Consider the following 23,624-nt stretch of genomic DNA (forward strand, 5'->3'; position numbering starts at 1 on the left):
TCATAGTTGATACTATTTTAAATAAAAATAAAAGTGTGAAGAGGACATAATACATGAGTGACCATGTTTTAAAAAAATAATTGCTATCGCTTTATCATACAAAAAAGTTTTGTTTATACAGTTTCGTCAAATAACTACCATGGGGAGAATATTAGAGTTATTTTGTACATTTTAAGATGGATAGAAAGAATAGCAGACGAAAAGTGCACGCTACGTAAAAAAAATGGTTGGCGAGCGAAGCCAGGCAAAGCCGCTCAGTAATAAAACAATAAAAATTATAATTTATTACGAATATTTGACTGCATAATCGAACAAATTCGCCTAAAAAGAATCATCTTGAATAATATTATGATATTAAGGATAGATGTTACTGCACATTTTAAACATATGCGTAAACTATTATTATTACAAGGTGTGAATGGTCGGCCAAAGCGAGGAATATATGTAAATAAAAAAGAAAAAAAAATGTTTTTAATGGAAATACCCTCCCTCGCACTGTTATCGGAAACCGGAACCAGCCGGAAACCACGACACAGGTGTACGCTTAAGCGTGATGGTTGGTAGAGGTGTGTGGGGATATGGACGAACATAATCATAGATCGCCCACAATAAGTACCAAGGGTGACGGCGTGATGAGATAGATGCGGCGCGGTGGTAAGGGGGAGAATCTCCCGGGTGAAAAGTGTTTCTGAAGCGTGCGAGTGAGTGCGTGTGTGTCGTTTCCGACCTCCCTTTGTGTCTGTGCCATGCTTGCGGATTATTCATAACGTCAGCAGACCCTCTAATGACCGGCACGACTCTCCCCACGATCGCATCTCATCACACCGCCACCGCCGCCGACGACACGAACGGTTTTACAGGGCCCGCCTTTCCGCCTCACACACACACACACACACACACAAACGCACTGATAACCGACCCACATCTACCTATATGTACCTACATCGGATATGCGTTGTTCTTACCAACACCGCCGTCGTCAATGCCATATTATATAATATAACTCCAACTACTAACACTTCTAATACGTTTACTTCTACAGCCAGTGGTGTGTATACATTGGGGTAGAAGTGTACCTAGATTTTGGCACCCCTCCGGCCCAGACTTCCACAAAGTAATCTAAATTAACTTAAACCGTATGATACAATAGCGGTGTTACTTTTATAGTCCATTCTCAATGACTAGGTTACCCAAGTATATAAATAATATAAAAGAATATATTTTTATGATTTATACATATTTTATTACGAATTAGAACCGTAATTAATAATAACACTGTATATATTTTCAAGATAATATATTTAAAAATTACAAAATCCCTTCGTTGGCATTTCACGATATCTACGCATATTAATTTCTGCGGGACTTTGCTCGTCGAAAGTCATGACTTATATTTTAAATGCCTGTGATTGTTTTTAATCCTTATCTGAAATATTTCGAAAAACTTATAGTCAGCCAATAATAATATCTTCTAAATCACTGCACACTGTAATTTTTAGGTCTCCCCCCCTACTTCCCAAAAATACTGTACGCTAATACAATAATGATTATAATATACTACAACCGCTGAACCTGCACTACAACTTCTACTACGAACATTACTACTATACACGTCATAAGCTGCTCTTGCGTATTTCGTAACTATGACGGCCTCTACTTTTATTCATACTATATAATATGTGTGTGTGTAGCACCCCCGACTCGGCGCTGGGATTTTAATGATGCGCCGGAGCTTTTCAATTAGATCCATTACGCGCGCACTTTGGCGTGTACGGGACGCTCATTAAAACGTCATCCGTACCGACGCCACTACCACTGCTTGTATATAATATATTATACAAATATAGTCGGCGAACGTTACGTGCATTTACTTGCAGGGGCGAGGAGCAGTTGGCCGGTACCTTTACCGTGTCGTGTCGTGTTTCGGGAATGAAAAATAGAACAAGAGGTATAATGCACGTAGGTATATATATATATATAGCGGGCAGGTCACCGGCGTATAAACCCACATATTATATATTATGTATGCTGACGAAACCAAACGTCAAAGACCACCCCCGTGCCGTAGACGGAATTTTTTTTAGTTTTAGAGTTTTTCCCCCCTTTTTATGTTTTTTTAGAAATATTATTTTTGCGAGTGCTATAACCGCAATCATACATGTAGATTTTTTTTATTATTATTTATCGGCGTGATCTCTGCCTTATTTCATAATATTATTACTTGTGCTTTTTCATTTATGAATAATTCGTTTTCATTTATATCGCAATATACAATAGTTTTATACATCTATAAAAATAAAATGTCATCTAGTATAGAACGACTTAATCGACACCGGATCTACCATCGTATATAATTTTCGTATTAATCGTATTAGTATTATGTATAGAAAAGTTATACTGACAATATTAAATATTTAACAACAAAATAACGATTATAATAAATATGCAATTATTATTGTATTAACATTTATCACTATTTTACAATTTTAAAATAAAAAACAAAATTGTCTGATAATTTTGACTAAAAATCATACTTGGTCTTACTATAGCTGTAATAATAACGTTTAAATATGTTATTAATAATTAATATTTTACTTTTGATCGATTCTATCTCATACCTATATATAAGAGATATACCGTTATATAGACTATATAACACTATAGTGTTATACAATTCCTGCATATAAACCTAATATATAATATTATTTGGACCATATATTCTACCATTCTGAATCAAAATCTACTATCCCTGTTCAAAACCATTTGGAAAAACAAGTTTTCATCATGTCGTAAAAGTTTAAAAGTTCCCTCCGAAAGGGTTATACGATATCATACACGAAATTTTAAAGTAGTTGTAGGAATATAGTAGGACGAAGAAAACCTCTTTCGAATGTAACAAATCTCGGGGGGAAGACATTTTTGACGTGCATGCACTAAAACATTAATATATTGTTTTAGGGTAAGTAGAAGCCAACCTATCATGATATATAAGCTATATTTTTTTTCATACAATGATCCTCTTTTCTACTAAAGTTTATCATTTGTTCGATATATTTTGAAATATATAATGCAAGTTGAACCAATAAAATATATATTTATATACATAAAAAGAAATAGTACTCAAACTCCATCAGAACAAAAACTTTATAGCTTTCCACTTCTCCGTGTATGTATTTATGTATAGGTAACTAAAATACTATAGAAATTTGTTGTAGATATACCTACTTTATTTATGAACGAATCGTTCTATAGTTTATTTTTCATATCGTAGGTACCTAACCGTATTTCATTTTATAACATGGTCTTTATCAAATGTTTAATAATTAAACTGTAATTATTACAGTCTAGGTATTATAATATGATACAATATAATATAATAATATTAAGTTATACATTACATATGCGTCCATTGTTATAGTATCTACTTTAGAGTTTGTTGAAAACAAATTAATTGATAAGCGCACCTACAGTGGAAGAGAATATCATAGTATTGAATAATATTGATATTGCTTTGTACCTGCAGCCAATGTCTCGTTACCATAATATAATACCTTTATATAATCAATTTTCAAAGTTATTTATTAAAAACAATAATTATATATTGACACATTTTAACAGTATACACATATTATTTTATATAAATGTTTTTTGTATTTTAAAAAACTGAGCTGATGTTTTTTTAGTATGGAAAATAAGTAAGTATCTATTATCCATCGACAAATAAAATAATACATTTTTGAACTTGGTTCATAAATAACAATATATGTATACTAGCTGACGCGGCAATGCTTTGCTATTGTTAGGCGTTTGTGATTGTCCGACTCATTTTGGATATAACACGCTGTGAAAGCAATGTCGTTTTAAGTGTAGGTAAATAATTATATTATATTTTAATTTATAGCCATTCCGCCGACTGGCATTGTCGTGAGATTCGCTTGTGATTATGCGAGCAGTATATTATCAGGTAGGCAATCTATCTGCGGTGGATCGCAGACCACGCATGATGCGTACGTAAGTGTATAATCAAAGTGTATCATCGTAAGTGAAAGTATCAAAAAATGGAAAAAAATTGGTCCACCGAAACCGTGGTGAACACTCTGTACTAAAATACACAGGCTTATTGCATTAATAATAATAAATATTATTATTAAAACCAATATAAAATAAATTGACTCATTGTGTCGAAATAACTAATAAGTATATAATATGTTTGTCACATAGTAACACAATGGTGTATATTATATATAAAACTTAAACGTATAACAGGTATACTTGCTCCCTTAATTATTATGTATTTATGTACATAATATTTACATGACAATATAAATATAAATTTTTTTTATAAAACTCTTACAACACTTATTGTTGCATTTACTGACGAAATATTTGACATCAAAGAATATGTTTTCTTTGATCGTATTGCATGAAATTGCACACATATTTCTGTAAATAAATTTTGCCTCACATTTTTATTTATATATAATATAGTATTCTTCACAAAGATGGTTTGATTCTAAAAGTACTAGTGGCAGGTTGTCAGTTATACATCTAGTCAAAATACGTATAAACCTTTTCTTTCCACATTTTTCCATAATATTATATCGTTTACATCTATAGACTATAATATAATATAATATATATATAAATTAATGTTTGTCTGTTTGTCTGTGTTCTTTACTTCTTTATGTATTCCTAAACGGCAGGACCTATTTTGTTGAAATTGTTTGTGTGTGTTTGGGTGGTTCCGGAATGATTTAGATTTACAATTATTGGACCCGGTAGATCCAACCCGTGGAGGTGCTCAAACAGAGGTTTTGAGATTTAATAGTTATTATTATTATAAGAGCGATAAGTGGCACTTTTATGCAATTTAGTACAGAATGTATCGAATTCGAACCATGGTTTTGGTGAACTTATTTCTTGCATTGTTTTTACATTGTTTTCTTTCTTATTTTTACTGATTACTTCTTTATTTATACATACGAATTTTGGGTTTTTAGTTTTTTGGTTTTTTTTTTTTTTTAGTACTGTTAGGTTAGGATTTTGTATTAATTGATAATTTTTTCCGGACGATGAAAAACCACCGGATTGTGTCCAATCCGTCATAGGTTAAATTAAGTAAAAACAACAAACTTTGTATAACTTTGATACTTTAGAGTTAAATTATGCACTTACGTACGCACCACACGGGGTCCGCGATCTACCGAAAGTAGATTTCCAACCTGATAATATACTACTCAGTACTCACATAATCACAAGCGAATATCACGGACATCACAATTTTTTTTTCCTGTTAATTCAGCTAGTTTAATATAAAATTAAAGTGAGTCTAAATTTAATACCTATTAAAGACACTTTTATTATATGATAATTGACCATTAAAATGTTACTAACAAATGATTTATTTAATATGATTAAAAAGGTAATTAAAATCTTATTATTTATCTTATGAATATAGAAAATATATTGAAAATCAGACCTACAAATTTTAACTTTTATTTTAGGTGACTAATACGTAAGTACCTTAAGCATTAAAATAATAACAACGTGTTCCAACTATTAAATTATATTATTTTAAAAAGGTAACATTTTTACTTTAAATTTAATGAAAGTAATATCACAGACTGACAGACTATATGACTATATTTACATATAGTCTGTGGTAATATTATTAATTAATTTTAAATATTATTTTGGTATATAATTCATCAATGGCCATTGCTGATATTCAGTAAGTACCGGATAAACCACCAATATAAACGGAGCTTATATAACATTATTGACGTTTACAATAACTTTCATACAAACCCTCTCAGCCACTCCCCAAGTCAAACCACTGATAATACTATAATAGCATAGTAGGTGTACCATAGTAGTATACGTTATAGAGTATAGACGTTCATATAGTACCACGTGCAATTGATAGTAATATTTTATGGATTATTTGGACACATTGAGATTTATTTTATACTTATAAGTTAATAAATTAATGTATGTATATATGGGGCTAATAGACTTGGAAACTACTGAACCAACTAGCAAAACATTTTGCACGCACATTCCTTGAGACTAGGAGAGTGTTTATATCTTCGTTTTCAACCCATATTTGGTTACTATATGAGTGGCTCGCATTGGAATTTTATTTTGGCTAACAAAAATATAAAATCAAATATTTGTTGTTTATATAATATAGAGTTGCAATTGATTACTGTCCGTATTTATTTATTATTTTTATTTTAGATAATAAACGCCCATATTGAGCCCAGTACAGTTAATACAATACAACATAAAACTTAATATACCTAAAACTTAATATTTAATAGTTGGTTATTGTACAAATCTATGATATGAACTAAATTAATAACAAGATAACAAGGATAATTATATATTTATGAATAAACTAAGCATTTTATCCTGGTTAAGTTATCATTGTCGAAGTCGAAATGTTTCAATAAATTTCCCGTAACTAGAAATTCAATTATTCGGAGCGAAAAAACGGTTATTTTATTCTGTTGATTAGGTATTTATGTAGAATGTTTGAGATACACGAGTTTTAAGATTAGTTTTAACCTAACCTAACCTTAAAAGTACTTGACTCGGTAATTCTGAACAGTCAATTTGAAGGTTTAGTAATTTGTAAAGCCAGAGCACATCATTAAATTGTCTTTTTTTTAAGTGATAGGTACGATATTAAACTAAACTAGCAGTTGCTAGTTGCTCGAGAGATGTACCTAATTTGTTTGTTTTAAATGCTAGCGCCTGGCACACGTAAAAGTTGGTTTTGAATACGTTCAATTTTACTAATTAAGTTACACTAATAAGGGTTCCAAATTAGTAATTTCTATTGTAGCTTATATACTCAAAAACTGCTCTACAGAATTTGACAGCAATTTCAGAAATTGTTCTTAGAGATAACAGGAAAATGAATAGTACTTGAACTATGCTCAAAAAATATATTACTTACCTTGGTCGAATTAATTCACAATGCAAGGTACACAGACCACCGATTTGGCCGTGAACGACGATACACCAATATAGCATCATATTTCATATTTGTTCATTTTTTCCAGAGTGCAAATGGGTATTTGTACAGATAGTTGAAAATACATTTTTTAAATAAAAATAAGTAATTAGGACCTCAATGGCAATTTTTTTTAAGAATCCCCAATTGTCTTTTGTTACCGGCCTCTCAGAATTTAAGATCCGGCACTTCTTATATTATTTCTTCACAGTGAGTAATTATAAAGTTATTTGTTCGTTAAATTCCAATATTATAATGTTCAAACAGTGATACGAACAAGACTGTACTTTGTTTTCTCCATTTATGGGGGCCCACAACCAAATATCCACCCCTGGGCTGTTAGAGGTCTTAATCCGGACTTGTGTACATGTCATCATAAATATTTTTTCTTATATAAAGAAACTAAGAGTATTATTATTTAATATTTATTTTTAAGTTTTTAACTAATGATTCATTTTTAATTCAAAATAATTAACATAATCCACTATATATTTTAATATATTATGAATTTAATATTAAAATATCAACCAGAGATACAAAAATATTTTGGTCAAAACTTTATGGTGGCTAATTATAATTTATAATATTAATTATAGATACATATTTCAATCATTGAATAATTTCCTATTCCTTTGATTTCATCATATTCTGAACACTCACCACCATGAACTTATCCTAAAGTGCATCATAAAGTATAAATTATGTATACTAAAAAGGTTTGTAATGGTGAAGAGTATAAATTTTGCAGTAATAATTTATAAATAAAAAAAAATACGAACTAATTTATTTTTACATTTATACCTTTATTGGTGAATTTTAAAAAATAATTAATTAAGGGCCAGATTGTATTTAATATGAAAATACCCAATACGAAATCACTCGAAGTCTTGAAAAGGTCTGCGAAAGAGACCAAGTGACATCCAAAACCACAAACAGGTATTATAGAATATTTATCTTGTTAGGTACCTATCTATCCACTTTATTTTGTGCCATTCTTCTAGCAAGAGTTCACTTCAAATCACTTGAATTCAGAAAACCCTTTTAAACACTACTAGAGTATAATAATTGTTTTCAACCATTAGTAATGTACTAATGTATATACAGTGCATTGTTTAGGTCTTAATGGTTCTCCAGTATAAGTATGCACAATACGATATCTGTAAATATTTCATAGTAAAACTGAAAAAGTGACCGATTCTAAATTCTCTGTATACTTATACTCTTCGATGTTCGAACCAGAATGTCACAAGCATTAATTCTTCACTAGGAGGTACATATTATTACTTTATATTCAACCATAACTCTATATCATATATTTTTTTAAATATTTATAAAAATACTAAAATTAACATAAATATTGAATCAATTAAACGCTTTCATTACAACTAAGTAAAAATAAATTGAAATTGTTGTTTTAGGTAGGTATTCAAATTATTTGTAAAAATGATTGTTTATATTTGAATATTTAGTAGATACTTGCAAATTTACAATTTAGTTTGTACACATTTTAAATGTATCATCTTAATGGTAATAATATTTTTATTTAATTTTCTAACAATAGCAATAGTTTCTTCTTCATAAAAAAAAACAAGTGGTAAAATTATTAAGCTATGTCAATATAATAATAATAATTGTCTGAATAAATCAAACAAAACATACTTTTAACTTATAACTAAAGTAAAGTTTTCTAATAAATCAACAATGTTGAGATAATATAAACGTAATATACCATGCATTCATTCAATAATACATATTATTATATGAAGTCTATGCCAATGACTGTCTTTGACTAGTATTATTCTTTTAAATAAAATATAACTATACAGTTCATTTATTAAAAATCGCGTGGAAAATTTGTTCGATTTAATAAATCGTTAGAATTTCAAAAACAGTCATCCAGCTGTAACTGCACTTTAAAAAGACATCAACAATTTTTATGCATTATGTATTGTTGCTAATAGCTATATTATATGCTTATGTTATACGATACATCAAGTGCACTTACCACTTTATCGTTTAAATGCCTCACCCGGCATGGCAGTAGGACGTTTTGGCCTGCGGACGCGAACACATTTTGTGGTGCATTTTCAAAATACGTTTTCAGTTGTTCATCGGCTTTTTTTTTTATTACACTACCTGCAACTAAGTAGAAACAAATTAAATTAAAACAACATGAATCTTCATTACATTCTATAATGAGAGTTTTCGCACAGCAAAAACAATAATTTTTTTTTTAAATGTTTGTTGTTTTATTTTCTCCTATGTACAATGTATAGATATGGGCTGTATGTTCGGGGTAATATCATAATCCGTTAAGTAACGGGTGTTGGTGGTTTTTCTACTCCTCCGCCTGACATAACTTGGTGACGAGGGCTGAGGTTTCCTCTCTCTCTCTCTCTCTCTCTCTCTCGTTGTCTCTTTCATTCATATTTTTGCTATATGAGGCAAAGGCATTAACAAGGAAACGATGATCATCTGGGACATCATCAATCTTGCCAAACCTCTGATATTATGAGCTCTATCGTGGGTGGTCGCTAAATAACGTGCAACCGGCTAATTTGGCTGGGACCTTAAGCCCGTGTCCACACTAGCATCGTATATGTATATTGCTAATGGATTTACAATGCCGTGGTGTATCGACGATAGAGATGATAATGTTCTATAAATAATACGCGTATTCAATGAGATAATGAGAATTCATGAATGCAAATTGTTTGTTGTCCAACAACTATTTCGAATTGGTGAATTTTAATGAAAAAAAAAATCTTAATTAACTAAATAATTGAGATTGTTAGTGGTTGAACTTTGTACTGAGAGACAAAACTGCAAGTGTGCATTTTAACACCCCACATATTGCGCTTTAGGCACAACCTCTCACTGACTTCAAAGTTCAAAGGAATGACATAAAAATACGTGTTTTCGTATTATGCTGTTCTTTTTTGTATACTGACAATATTGTTTACACTGTATAATGTATATATGCAAAATTACATAGAATTTTGTTTTTCCCTCTTCAAACATAATTTAGTCTACCAAAAAGCACTTTTAATTCCATTGTTTTTGAACAAACTACGACTTTCAAAAACATATTATTAAATGATTTCCATGATATTTTTATTACAATTGATAAAACAAACAAACTCATTGTATAAATAAATTTAAAATACAGTTATTGTTGACACTACTATTGTAACTGGTTTATGTTAAATCGTTTTATATTACATTATAGGTACAATAAGATGGTTGATATTAGATAGTACCTACCTATGTAAAAAAAAAACATAGTATATTCCATATCAAAAATAATTAATATAAATAATAAATGTTTTTAAAAAAATATTCCATTGATAAAAATTTAATCACATCAAATACAACAATTTAAGTACTTTCATACTTATTAACGTTTTTGTCATTATCAAATAATAAAACACTATAAGCTTAGGATCAAAAAAAAAACATAATTTTCGAATTGTAAAAGTTACATTTAATGTAGGTATCACATTTTATCTATTAATTTAAATTGTTGTTACTCCTTCATATAACAGTCTAGAAAAATGTTTTCTATATCGTATAAAATGTTTGTTATTTTTATATTAATTTTAACAATTAACCACCTATAAAAATTATTTTTGAAAAAAAAATGCAATTCAATATCAAACTGATAAATCCTGATATTTTAATTCATTTTCAAGTTCTTATAAGCTGTATAATGAATATACATTTTCAAATCCACTCATAATAAATGAAATATTTAATTATAAATTACACGAAGTTAAATGAGTTTAATTTTACCTACTGGTAACTAAAGTAGGTATTAAAATAGTTAATGTGATAATAATAATATTATAACATGTATAAAAATAATGATTAGGTAGTAAAAACACAACATTGAACGACTGCATCATTTTAATATTATGTTCAACACAACACATTTATAATTAGTATGGATTAAATGTTCTTAAATTAAAATTGGTACATTTAATTAACTCAGCAGTCTTTATTTCCATTATTAGTATTATAATTTACAATTATTATGTAATTAAATTATTATAATATGTACCTACCTACTTCTAAATTGCATCCCAAATGAAATCCAATTTTTCAAACATTCAACCCTTACATAAGAAATATATTTAAGGTATACTTATACCTATATGAATATGAATTTGGTTTATGTAGTTATTCACATACGTAATACAAAATATACATTTATTAATTATTATACAAAAAAACGATTTACATTTTCATAGTTACCTATAAACTGTTTATGAGACAATGAATATTTGTTTGTGTTTAAGAAGGGTGAAAACCCTAAAAACTTTACCTCTCCATAACTCAGCAACTAGTAGTCTAAGATAATAACTTAAAGTAAATCATGATAGTTTATTCATAATTTGTTTAATATACAAGAAAACCAAAAAAAAAAAGGTTTTAAAAATTAAATAAATCGCGCATGAAAATAAAAATATATACTCTTTCTGAACTAAAAACATTACTTAGTTATTACTTTCTTTTAGAAATACAGCAAAAAGTGTCATTAAATAAATTATTAAAAATCAATAATCAATTAATTTACTTAGACAAAATATCTTGTGCAATCTTAGTTAGTCTAAAAATGGTCTCAAATTAATTAGGTATCAACGGGTTTTATTTTATTCAGTTATCCGTTAGCAAGTTTTCTTTTCTCTTAAATAGACAAAAGGATAATAATATTAAACAATATATGTTAAAGTATGATCATAAAATAATATAATAATCTATAATATTCCACATTTAATATAATAATAAAATTAAATAATTCATAATTCATAAATATTTCGAAAAATAAAACGTCTAAAGTAAATCTACTACTGGAATATAATATATTTAAGAGAGTATTCATTTATTTTTCGTTTGAAGCGTAAAGAAAACTATATAATCAGTGCTTACGTGCGTTTATTTGTTTCCGAAATTGCTCATATCAAAATTTCTCTCGCGTTCGACATCACGTCCCAACACATCACTAGTCATTCTAGCGAGTTTCTAGATAGGTTTTTTTTATCTTTCGTCTTCATAAAAATTTCGAACCATTTTATATCGATTGCGGCACACCAACGATGATGGGAGTCAGTGTTTAGCCACGCGTAAGCCAGCCGTGAAGAGTTTAGATGCGCCGTGAAATTGAATACATCCAACGCGAATGGAAAAAAGAACCCACAACAAATTATGTCGATAATTTTGTTTGTTTGGTTTTTTTTAATGTAATTTATTATTATTTTATAATATATATACATTTTTTAATTGTTTATAAACCGTTTCGGTTGTGGTCACAGATAATAGGGAAACATGTCTCGTAAATTGGTGACCATCTGCCGACGGGCAATCCATCAAGGAGACTCTCACCCAGCGGGCTTTAATTACTTTTAAAAGTAATAATGGCGCATACGGTAAACCACCGGCTCACATGCTCTAAAACATAAGATTGATAAGGACCGTAAAAACAGTTCATGTCAAAAGTAGTCGTTTTTTGACCCTATCCCCCAACCACCATTCAGGCATCTGCCACCTACTGCTTTTTGGGGCCTATCAAAATGTATGAGTGTGTTAAATCTACTACCATTAGTTGCATCTCGGGAAACGTGGTGGATTAAAGCGCTATGGAATGCTTTTAGAAGACACTCAAAGTACATCAAGTCTTACTACCGAGAATAACATAAAATCACGTCTTATTTTGAATAAATAAATACGAGATTATAAAAATATATCACCAAGTACACGAAGACAAATTGAGGAAACGTTAAAAAATATTTAGAGAACGTCATTAGTGTGAAAATACATTTTATTTCAATTTTTTCATTATTTTCTTTCATTTAACTATGTTATATTTGCATTAAACTCTACAATAATTCTTCTGGTTTTTACTTTTATGGATTTCATGCACTATTAAAACCCCTATATACTGGCTTACAAAAAATTTCTTCATGACCCTTTTTTTAAATACATTAACATTTAACACTTACTACCAATCTTTATTGTACTTTACGAGTTTATAAGAATTAAAACATGGAATTATTATATATAATATTATAATAAATAATTTAAATACCTACGCATAACACATTATGACTCACGAGTTTCAGGTACCTACCTATACGTCGTAATGACAAAATGTATACAGAGAGGTATTTCTGTAAACTGGATCGACATTATGAACTGCAGTAGGTACATGATTATACGTATCAGTACATAACATGTCATTCAATCAAACATGTACTTGGTTACAATATGACATTTTCTTTCAATTTGAGTTCACGTGTCATATCGTCGAGCAAAATTTCCCTGGGGGTTAAATTTAAATTTCCGAAATTATATCCTTAAAATCTACACGCGCATATCGAAACGTTACAGAGGGTAATAACAATAGGACGGCCAATACCCGAGGGTGTATTTTTGTAAACAGCAGTAGTTTTAAATAAAACTACCATACCACCTGTAATGTGTAGGACGATAGCAGATGGTGGGGGCATGCGGGTCTGCCACTAATAATTCCAAAAACCTCTTATTAAGGTCCGGGCGAGCAAGCATTTAATTTAACTGTCCACTATCTATTAAAATATAGAACAGCGCCCGTCCACCCAGACTAACTAATTTAACAGTTATAATAGACAAGCAGCGTTTTGTAAAAGGCATTTATCACTATCTGAAATTATGAGATCGCATTTATCACTATGCGCGCTAACAAGGTCCCACATTACCACTAATATAGTAATATGCAAATGACCAAACTAAATGTGTGTTAACAGACTTACAGGTACAAACACAAAAGTTATTATAGGTGAACCATGAAAAAAAAATTGTAAATTCTACCACGACAATATTGTAGGTACACAACAAAACAAAAATGAATTTAAATTAACGGTTATACTTTGTAAGTTATAATAAATTGTTGAATAGTATTTGATAAATTCATGATAAAGAATTCAATTTAAACAATATAATAAATATTTAATTTTTAGCGAGTTCATTGTTCATAATCTAATCAAAGAAATAATTATATTTGCTACAAAAATACTAAAACTTTTATTTCTTTAAATACACGTATAATATAAATAAAAGTTTTGCAATTTCACTTTAACGATGCGGAACGACGATGGAACGATGAATTGTTTTAATTTTCACAAGATATTAAAATGAAAAAACTTAAAAAATGAATACATTTATGGAAGAATTTAGTTCATTATTATATATTTCCTTAAACTCCTTATTTCATTTAAAATTCAAGTAGTAATAGTTTACCTAAGGGGATTTAAATTTGTAATAAAAATTATCCAACTGTCTCGAAGAATAGAATTTTAAAAGAAGTTTGATTTTTTTAAGTTTTATTTTTTTAATTATTTATCTAACAGTTAGATTTTAATCACATTTTAAAATTAATACTATTAGTGCCCATGAATGCATTCACAAAGTATTAATACAATTATGTTGGAGTTTGACACATAATAATTGAATAATCTCGATAATCTGAATGTAAAATAATAATTATTTTGTCAGGTATATTGTCTACCTACTTCAATGTGTAATGTTTTTAGAATTTTTATTTCTTTCACATTAAAACTTTATATATTTGTGAAAAAATAACATACTAATTGTAATTTGAATGTATAATGTTTTAACTGTAGGTACTTTAAAATTTAAAATTACGATTAATAAAATTAAACACAAACATTTTTCTCAACAACATTTCAATGTGAGTGGTATTCTTTGGTGAAAAGTTAAAATAGGTATGTCTAAACTTTTTTTAATTTATTTGAAAAAATGATTTAATCTCATGGTACATACACAATTTTTATTCATCAATTTCATCAGTAGATAATAAAAAAATGTTGTCTAGTTCAATATTTAATTTATTTTTTCAATATATAAATAATTTAATAAGTAGGTTGGTAGGTAGACAATATGTAAAAATTTCAATTTTTTTGATATAATTATGTTACAACTTTTAATAATGTTGTACAATATCACATAAAGTAAATCCCTTCCAATGATGCCAACAAATTTTATTTATAGACAATTTTCCATGCATATTAAAAAAAAACAACTTAATAAATCCAAGGTCAGGATAATAATAAAAATAATAAAAATAATAATACTAATTCATGCAGTGGCTTAAAAAAAATTATGTATATGGTTACAATTTGAATGTTTGTAACTAAATTATTGTTTTACGATTATGTAACTATAGACCCATATTATTATATTAATGATCGTCATGAAAATGTTATAAATGAATCCTAAGTTAATAAATACATACCTACTATTTAATAACTATATTAATAGCTATAATAATTTCTATATTAATTAATAAATTCATATTATACAAAACTACAAAACTAATTCTATCAATTTATAATAATTCAAAACGACATGTCTTAATAAACTGATTTTAATTTGATTTATTTTTACATTGCGAGATAAAATTATGTTTCTTTTAATTTTATCAAAGGCTTCACTGACGATTTAATTTGCTTAATGCGAGCATTATCAAATACGAAATGTAGAATTTAAACATTTTCTTTTCTGGATTTCGTTATCTTTTGAACTATAAAATAAAGTTGTTTAGCCCCAGGATAAAATTAAACGAATAATATTATGTTAGGAATTGGCAATCACATTACAAATGTTTAATTGACACTAAATATTTAGTAACATATACCTTCAGAGTTTAGACTTTAGATAGATTGAATAATAATCAACAGCATGAACTTACAAACAAAATAATAAACTCTATATGAATATGTTATAGGTAGGTACATTATAAAATATAAATATTAGTAAACATAAAGTTATTTCAACTTGCACATTTTATTTTTTTTTTATTGGAGCCCGGAGCTGAAGGATTTGGAATATAAAAAGTTAAGACTAATCAAATTGAACTATATTATGATTATAAACATTTAACAAAATTATATTTAAATGGACAAAAAATTATTTTTTATAACCCGGGAAAGATATATAAGATACTATAGGTGCGATGGAAACTATACTAGTCCAGCTTTGTTGACCTCGGGATAGGTTTGATGGCGGAATATCGAAGACTGAGTTTTAGTAAATCTTAGCTAAACCAAACTGGCAAATTTATTAGACAGTCTTTAATTTGTTTTGCATATTGTCTATAGATTTGTTTATACGCCTGAACAATCCACAATTGACACAATTAATTCAATATTATATTATGTATATTATAAAATAATTATTTTAACAGAGCTTTTATAATGGTTTTACCACTTTAACACAACATCTATAGTTAATGTGTTTTACTAGAAAATTATAATCATACATATTACATATATACTATATACAGTACCAACAGATTTTCATATTTCTATTGGTTATTAAACTGAATATTTTTTCTATTATGATTTTTTCAATTGTAAAATAGTGACTTTTAGGTAATAGGTATATTTAATATAGCATTTTTTTTGTTTATTAATTGTTTTAAGTATATAATGAACAAGAATTAGCGAGGTCACTCGAATTTTCTCAATCTAAAATCCATCTCGGTTTTATCATCTAAAAAAGGTTTAAATAATTACATATTAGCACACAAACTGCCTCCCATTTTCAGTTCAGGTAGTATGATAACGAACAATAATTCAGAAGTGGTTCTATATGTTTGAAAATAATTGTTGGTTGTTAATGGATTTATATACATATTGTTATATAGAAGTTTTGGGTTTTCTTAATCTAGAAAATATTTTTTTACATCTTATATACTATACCTATGAAATATTTAATTTATTATTTTAGATAAAAACGAAAAAGCATACAACAATTCCTTATTATGAATAATAAGAGATGACAACAGTTCAATACTATTTTAAATAAAATAAAATAGATCCTGTAAACAATTGAAACTAATTTTATTGATAATCAAATAGAACAATATTAGATTCGAATGCCATTACTAGGATGCAATTTGTATAAAGTGTATGAAAAAAATACAAAGATAATATTTGAATTTATAATACCTTCCAACAAATAATATTAAACTGGGTACCTACCTACTTTAATTTTAATTTTAACGAAAAACTAAAGTTTGATAATTATTTTTATGATACTATTTTTTTTATGTATGACAGATATACTAGATAATTAATTTTTGAATTGATTGTGATGAAATATACGTATATATATAATAATATTAATGAATAAAGTGCTTTTACAGTCATTTAATACACGTTGGCGAATTTATTAATGATATATTTATTGTTTTTTTACTATTTTATACGCCATCTATCTATTTTTTTTATCTGTTCTTATGCATAAAAAATGTTTAATAAATCCCTAAAAAATTAAAAATGCAATACTACAATAATTATAGTTCCTCCGAACAACCCAATAACAGACGACTCGGGTTAAAAAAAAAGCTAAGAAAAATAATATGCGGCATATAGGGAGGAGCTCCTATAATTACTTTATGGTTACAGAAACATTTTGTTAGGGTAGAAATAGAGATATGAAATACAAATACAAGATAATTAACTAATATATTATACTAATAAAGTGCAAAAATATATTCGATTTTTTCCACTACAAATAACAAAATGCATAGGTACAAACTCTTAAGCCATGATAACATGATGTAACAGAATAAAATCAAAATATAATATTTTAATCATAAGACTGTAGGTTCGACAACTATGTATGCGGGGTTCAAACTTTAATGCATTCACTATTCAGCGTACATAGGTATTACGTGGCGAAGTGGCGGTCTTTAATAATTAATATCTCATCGTCGCACATGGTTACGGAGATGCGACGTGTTGTTGAGTCGGACACGATCTAACGTGACTTTAATTTTGTTTTTTTCACCCACCTTCTCGTGTTCAGCGCATAATACTATTACGAACAATTACGTTGGAAATTGTCAACTTCGTCGATTCGGGGCGCGTGTAAAATAAAAACACATAACCGTATATAATATAATAATATAATATTATGTATAATAAAAAGCTAGTGATTACATGTATCGTTCGATCGCCGTGTGTACTTGTGTTTCCGTTCGGAAGTTCGTCTATCCCGTGGGCGCACCCACCCACACACAATATATAATATTAAAGCTCAGTTTAATAATATCAGCGAGGGTTGTTTTGTGTGTAGTGTGATTTGTGTATAGTGTGTTTCGCGCGTCGCAAAGGAGGGTTTTGTACCGGCACGAAACGAGTGCGTTTATATTATGAACATCGGCACATCGGAGGCGGCAATAAAAACTTCTTGCGGTACGGTCGTTGCAGCTAACCGATATGAACGTATTAATACCGTGGTTGATCCTGGGTGGCGAGTGTTAAGGTAGGGGGAAAATTCTATTTTGAATGTGCAATAAAATACACGACGAGACCGGAGGGTGACCGGAGTTTTTGACGGACGCAGTCAATGAGTCACACACACACACACACACACACACTCACGTTCACCGACACATTATATAATACTACGCGAGTAGTAAACGCGCGTTTCAAAGGCCGCACGGGGACACAAAATATAATATTATAATAATAATATAATGCGTATTGTTGTATAATAATAATATATTACACACTGTGTAGATATCTATAATAATAATAATAATAATATAATAATATTATGATGATGGTATTGTGGCTCGCGCGGGAGATGCACAATACGATCAGGACGGGCCAGCATAGTCGCTATACCGTTGATATAACACGAAGTTGTATATAGGTAGTAAAATACGACTGCCGCTCGCAATAATAATAATAATATAACAATAAACGGTGCGCGGGGAGACACGAACAGATGTCGTCAGACACGCGGCGCAAGTACACGATCTCGCGCACACGACAGCCAGCCAGCCAGCCAGCCAACGGCGAATGGTATTGTAATAATTATTTAACACCGTCCGAATTTGTCGTCTATTGTTTTTCCTACTCTCGGATCCGGTTCGGTCCGACCACGAAACACACGGAATGAATGAGCGGCGGTATATTTCTTTCTTCGTACATTACAATAATTTATCATCTCGTCGCCGCGCCGCCGGTCAGTGTGATAATATTCATATGGACTGCGAGCGGCACTCGCCTAAAATACGCACCTACAACTCTACACTGACGTGCATTATTCTTCGGACGTACACATGGCGCATACATAGCAGTGTTAATGCGACCGTTTGTTTTTTGTGGTCTTTCTCTTTATTTTTACGTATATTCCAACACACATACCTATTATAATAGCTGCACAGACGCTACGCAGACGTCATCAGCTGTTAATGGCCAATACCGAGTTTTGTACTAACGTGCGGCATAAATATGCCTTGCACCTCCGCCACCCACACCAGACTCTGGTGGCCGGTCTCGTATATAAAACCAAGTGACTATATTATAATAATAAACAAATATAATAGTATTAAAATATCGTCGTGTGCCATACGACGTGGCACGTAGATTATTTTCGTTTCATGATATTATTATATACTACGTAGTCCGTGAAAGTTCGCAGATCCATGATACTACACTTGCCTACAATATACATTGTAGCGTTCGAACTGTATATAAACTATCCAGTGAGCAGTAAAGAGATAGTGGAAAATATTTTCCCTAATGAAACGAACAAATCCATTGTATTTTGATTTAAAATGGCTAAAATGATATAGTAGTATTATTATGGCTTATTTATAAACATTTAAGTTTAAAAGAGCAAAGTAATAATAATATATTGAAAAATAAAAAATTAAAACCTAAGGATCATCTATCACATCGTGGGTATATCACAAAAACAAAGTTTAACATAAAACTAAATGTGAAAAAATTCTTCAGACTTAACTTAAAAATAAATATTATTTTGGAAATCACAAAACCCGACGGCCGACTGAGAAATAATTGTGAGTTAAAAATAATCATTCATATAATAATATAGTCGTTGTTAATGGGTGCGGCACCATAGATCGATTTCGGAATTTCGCATTGGGTCACCACGGCACAGCACTATCGAAAAGTCAATTAAAAAAGTGTCCGAAGTGTGTGTGTCTAACATAATATTCTCGTTACCGTTTAAGCGCTTTCAAGCGTATCGAATTTCACGGAATTGGCGTCTTGTATCACACCCGTCGTTGGTCTGCTATTATTCGGGTCCCTCGAGTAAAAGTTTCCGTTAAGGTAAACTGATTCGGATTGAGCTCTAAATTTCAACTTGCATAATTTATACAATTAAAACAAAACCTCGAAACCAAAACGTCCATTGTATCTAAATCAGTCTCTTGTCTGTAACTTTCGTGGGTATAATAATTCTATATAATCCAGTTAATATTCGAGTTTTACATGTTATCGATACATACTATAATATAATATTATTATATTCCATTCAAAATAAAAGACATATTAAGAAACACGCGGGAGCATCAATGAGCTTCACTATAACATAATATATAGCTAAGTAATGTAAATATAAGTAAAACGATTCTTATAATGCAACTGATTTTAAAATAAACGAACTAAAAAAGTATGAATGAATGAATAAACTGAATTAAAAATTATATTTAAACTTAAAAAAAAAAGATTGGCAATCGTGCAAAATTACATGATGTAATATAATTTTACTTTATAATTTGTGTAATGAACATAATCATCAAGTATCAATACATAAAAAAAATGTAATAGAATACATTGAAAATAATGTTAATTAAAATAATCTAAATTAATATAACATAAAACATATGTATATCAATGTTAAGGGTTGTATACTTGTATAATAATTGATGACATGTTATATATTATAATGGGTGTAAAAAATGAAAAATATCTAACTAGATTATTGTTTTTGATTCTTCTGTGAGTTGATTATTACAGTAACATGTGCAAATGATTGACAGGAAGCAGTTGATTGTAAGTTATTTGATGATCGGACCGTAAAAAATAACTCTAATTTATATACCGAGCAAGAAACATTAGCAGTTGTTGTTGTCCGGCCAACGAAATATTTATAGATGATGGAATTCTAAAAATGGCCTCGTAGGAAAGCACGCGTATGAGGGGCCTATGAAGAGAATATTGGGGACTACATTACTGATCATCATAAGAACAAAATCAAAAATGTTATAAATATTTGAGTGATTTTTGTTATGGCAATATCAAAATCTATTAAACATCAAATATCAGCTATTATTCTAAGACAAATAAATTTTCTTTTTAAATGACCCATTCAAATATTGTTCCCACATAAATATATTATATTATGTGTTATTAACCAATATTGTAGCTACTATTGATCATACGCATATATTTTTAAAATATTAAGGAATACTATCTCTATAGTCTGCAATAAACACATAAACAAAAGACAAGTAGATTTTTACCAAAATTGGTATTATACACATAGCCAGGCGCCAGCTAGCTACAATCTTTAAAATATTATTACAACTAGGTTTCAAGAACAAATCTGAGATAACCAAATTTAGAAAATCAAAAACGTATAAATATATGATTAGGGCGTATACGTACGAAAAACAGGTATAGAAAAAATATATTATATAAATACTCGCGCGTTCGTTGTCATAATATTATAAGATATTTTTCGTGAATAAATATAAATCGTAAAGTGGCCCCACTCACCCCTCGCAGTATGTTGTTCGAGAGGAAGTTTTGACTATAGGTATAGATTTTACTATATGATATTACATTTGGTGGTATTGACTACTAACGTGAACATAGATAAAAACCAAACAATGGGCAATAACAGAAATCCTATGAGTATTTATACGAAGTATATTATTATACTTAAACGTCGAAGCACGAACGGCGATGGTACACGTCGCAACTGTAGTATTATATAGATTGTTGTAAAAAAAGAACGAACGCATTTCTGTGGACGGTCACGAGGTCAGGAATCCCTTTTTAAATCGGAAGCGTGTAGGAATGAAGCGGTGTTAAAAGCGGAAAAAACCGTTGGATATGCGGAGAGCTGACACAAAAAAATTAATTTAAAATTTAAAAAATGTACAAAATAATCTGTACTTTTCCCTGGATAGAGGTTTACGTAGAATATTTTTCCTATATAGCATCTTGCCATCAATCTATGCGAAGAAATTCCAAAGCCATATAGACGGGAACGGTGCAAGGGGCAAAAGGGTAAACACATGTGCAAATAGGTGTGAAAACAGATGCACTACACCATAATAGTAGTGTAGTACCATCACAACCACCGCCCAACTTGAAAGATATTATACCGCATTTGTTTGTAATTAAATATAATATTTGTAAGTGTTAAATTATTATTTATAAACAGAATTCATTGCAATAATATACCACCTATATTATATTATTCTATAATACGATTATAATACGAACACTTATTACTATCTACACCATCGAACTTTCAGTTATTTTAAATTCCATTCTTGTATTAGTAATTCAATTTCTAACCTAACCTAACCTTCGTAAAAAATATTACCAGTCACGAATCTGTTGCCATGGCTATACCAATACGTTATATTGATGATTGCAAACATTATTATTATTAATATATAGGTATTATAATATTAATGTTAAAGATATTTTTTCCTACCACTTCAGGATAATAATATATTTTGTTACTTTCATGAATAAAACTGTATACATTACTAAATCGTCTGTACCAATTTTATTTATTTTATATGATACTAGCTGTAAAACCCGACTTCGTCCAGAAAAATAAGAGTTACCTACGTATAACTCTGTGTATCTCGATGTTATTATTATTAACCAAGTCCATCATCGGTGTATCTCGCTTTGTGAACTAATTCGACCGACATGGGCAATCTACATATTATGGATTATAGATAGGTACTTTCAAACGAGGTTCAACCTATGTAGGTTGAAAAATGAAGCTTAAAACATCCCCCCAGTCTCAAGAAATCTATCGACATACCTTTTATTGAAATCGGTCGAATGATTCTGAGATTGGCGCGTTCAAACATATAAAGTCTTCCGGTTTTATATATTAAATATTAAGTAGTATATATTATACATGTAAATACTCTCCCCTAACCACGTCAGACCTAAATTAGATATACTGTTTTTATATTTCCCCGATACAGTCAATATTTATCGTGTATTAACGTCTTGTATTTTTGGTTTAAGTAATATCAATTTGTATGAATTGGATATCATTAAATAACATAATATTAACAATTATTATTGATTTATAAATTATATTTCATTTTAAGCTCGTAAATACTACAGAGAGTCTTCCCTATATTCTTCTATAATAAAATTAATAGTTGTTTTCATAATCATAGTTCATTTGTAACATAATGTTATACATTTCTATAAAATCTCAATATTGTGCGTCGCGATGTATAAAATACAATAATATTATGAATGTTAATTATTATAATATCAAATTCAACAGATATTAACTTGACAGATATTTATAGGTAGATATCTACTTTATTACTGAACGGATGAGAACGGGTTTAATATAAAATAAATATTGAGTATTATATTATAGATACGACAACTACACTTGTATCGCTACCCTAAAACTTCTATATTTCATTTAAATCAATAAATGTTTATAATACACTTATAGATTATAATACATAAATAATAATGTTAACAAAACGATATTTTAC

General features: G+C 29.2%; 1 protein-coding gene across 1 annotated transcript in view; it reads right to left on the reverse strand.

The window, feature by feature from the left end:
* LOC100571599 (lachesin) overlaps nucleotides 1-23,624 on the reverse strand; it is a gene marked incomplete at its 3' end in the record, with an annotated part of 39,740 nt that overhangs the window by 13,535 nt on the left and 2,581 nt on the right. The window contains 1 exon segment of the mRNA XM_003248120.4: nucleotides 9,027-9,163. Coding sequence (XP_003248168.2) covers nucleotides 9,027-9,163 — 137 coding nt within the window.

The sequence above is a fragment of the Acyrthosiphon pisum genome, chromosome A3 (genome assembly GCF_005508785.2).
Source record: "Acyrthosiphon pisum isolate AL4f chromosome A3, pea_aphid_22Mar2018_4r6ur, whole genome shotgun sequence".
Classification (NCBI taxonomy): Eukaryota; Metazoa; Arthropoda; class Insecta; order Hemiptera; family Aphididae; genus Acyrthosiphon; species Acyrthosiphon pisum.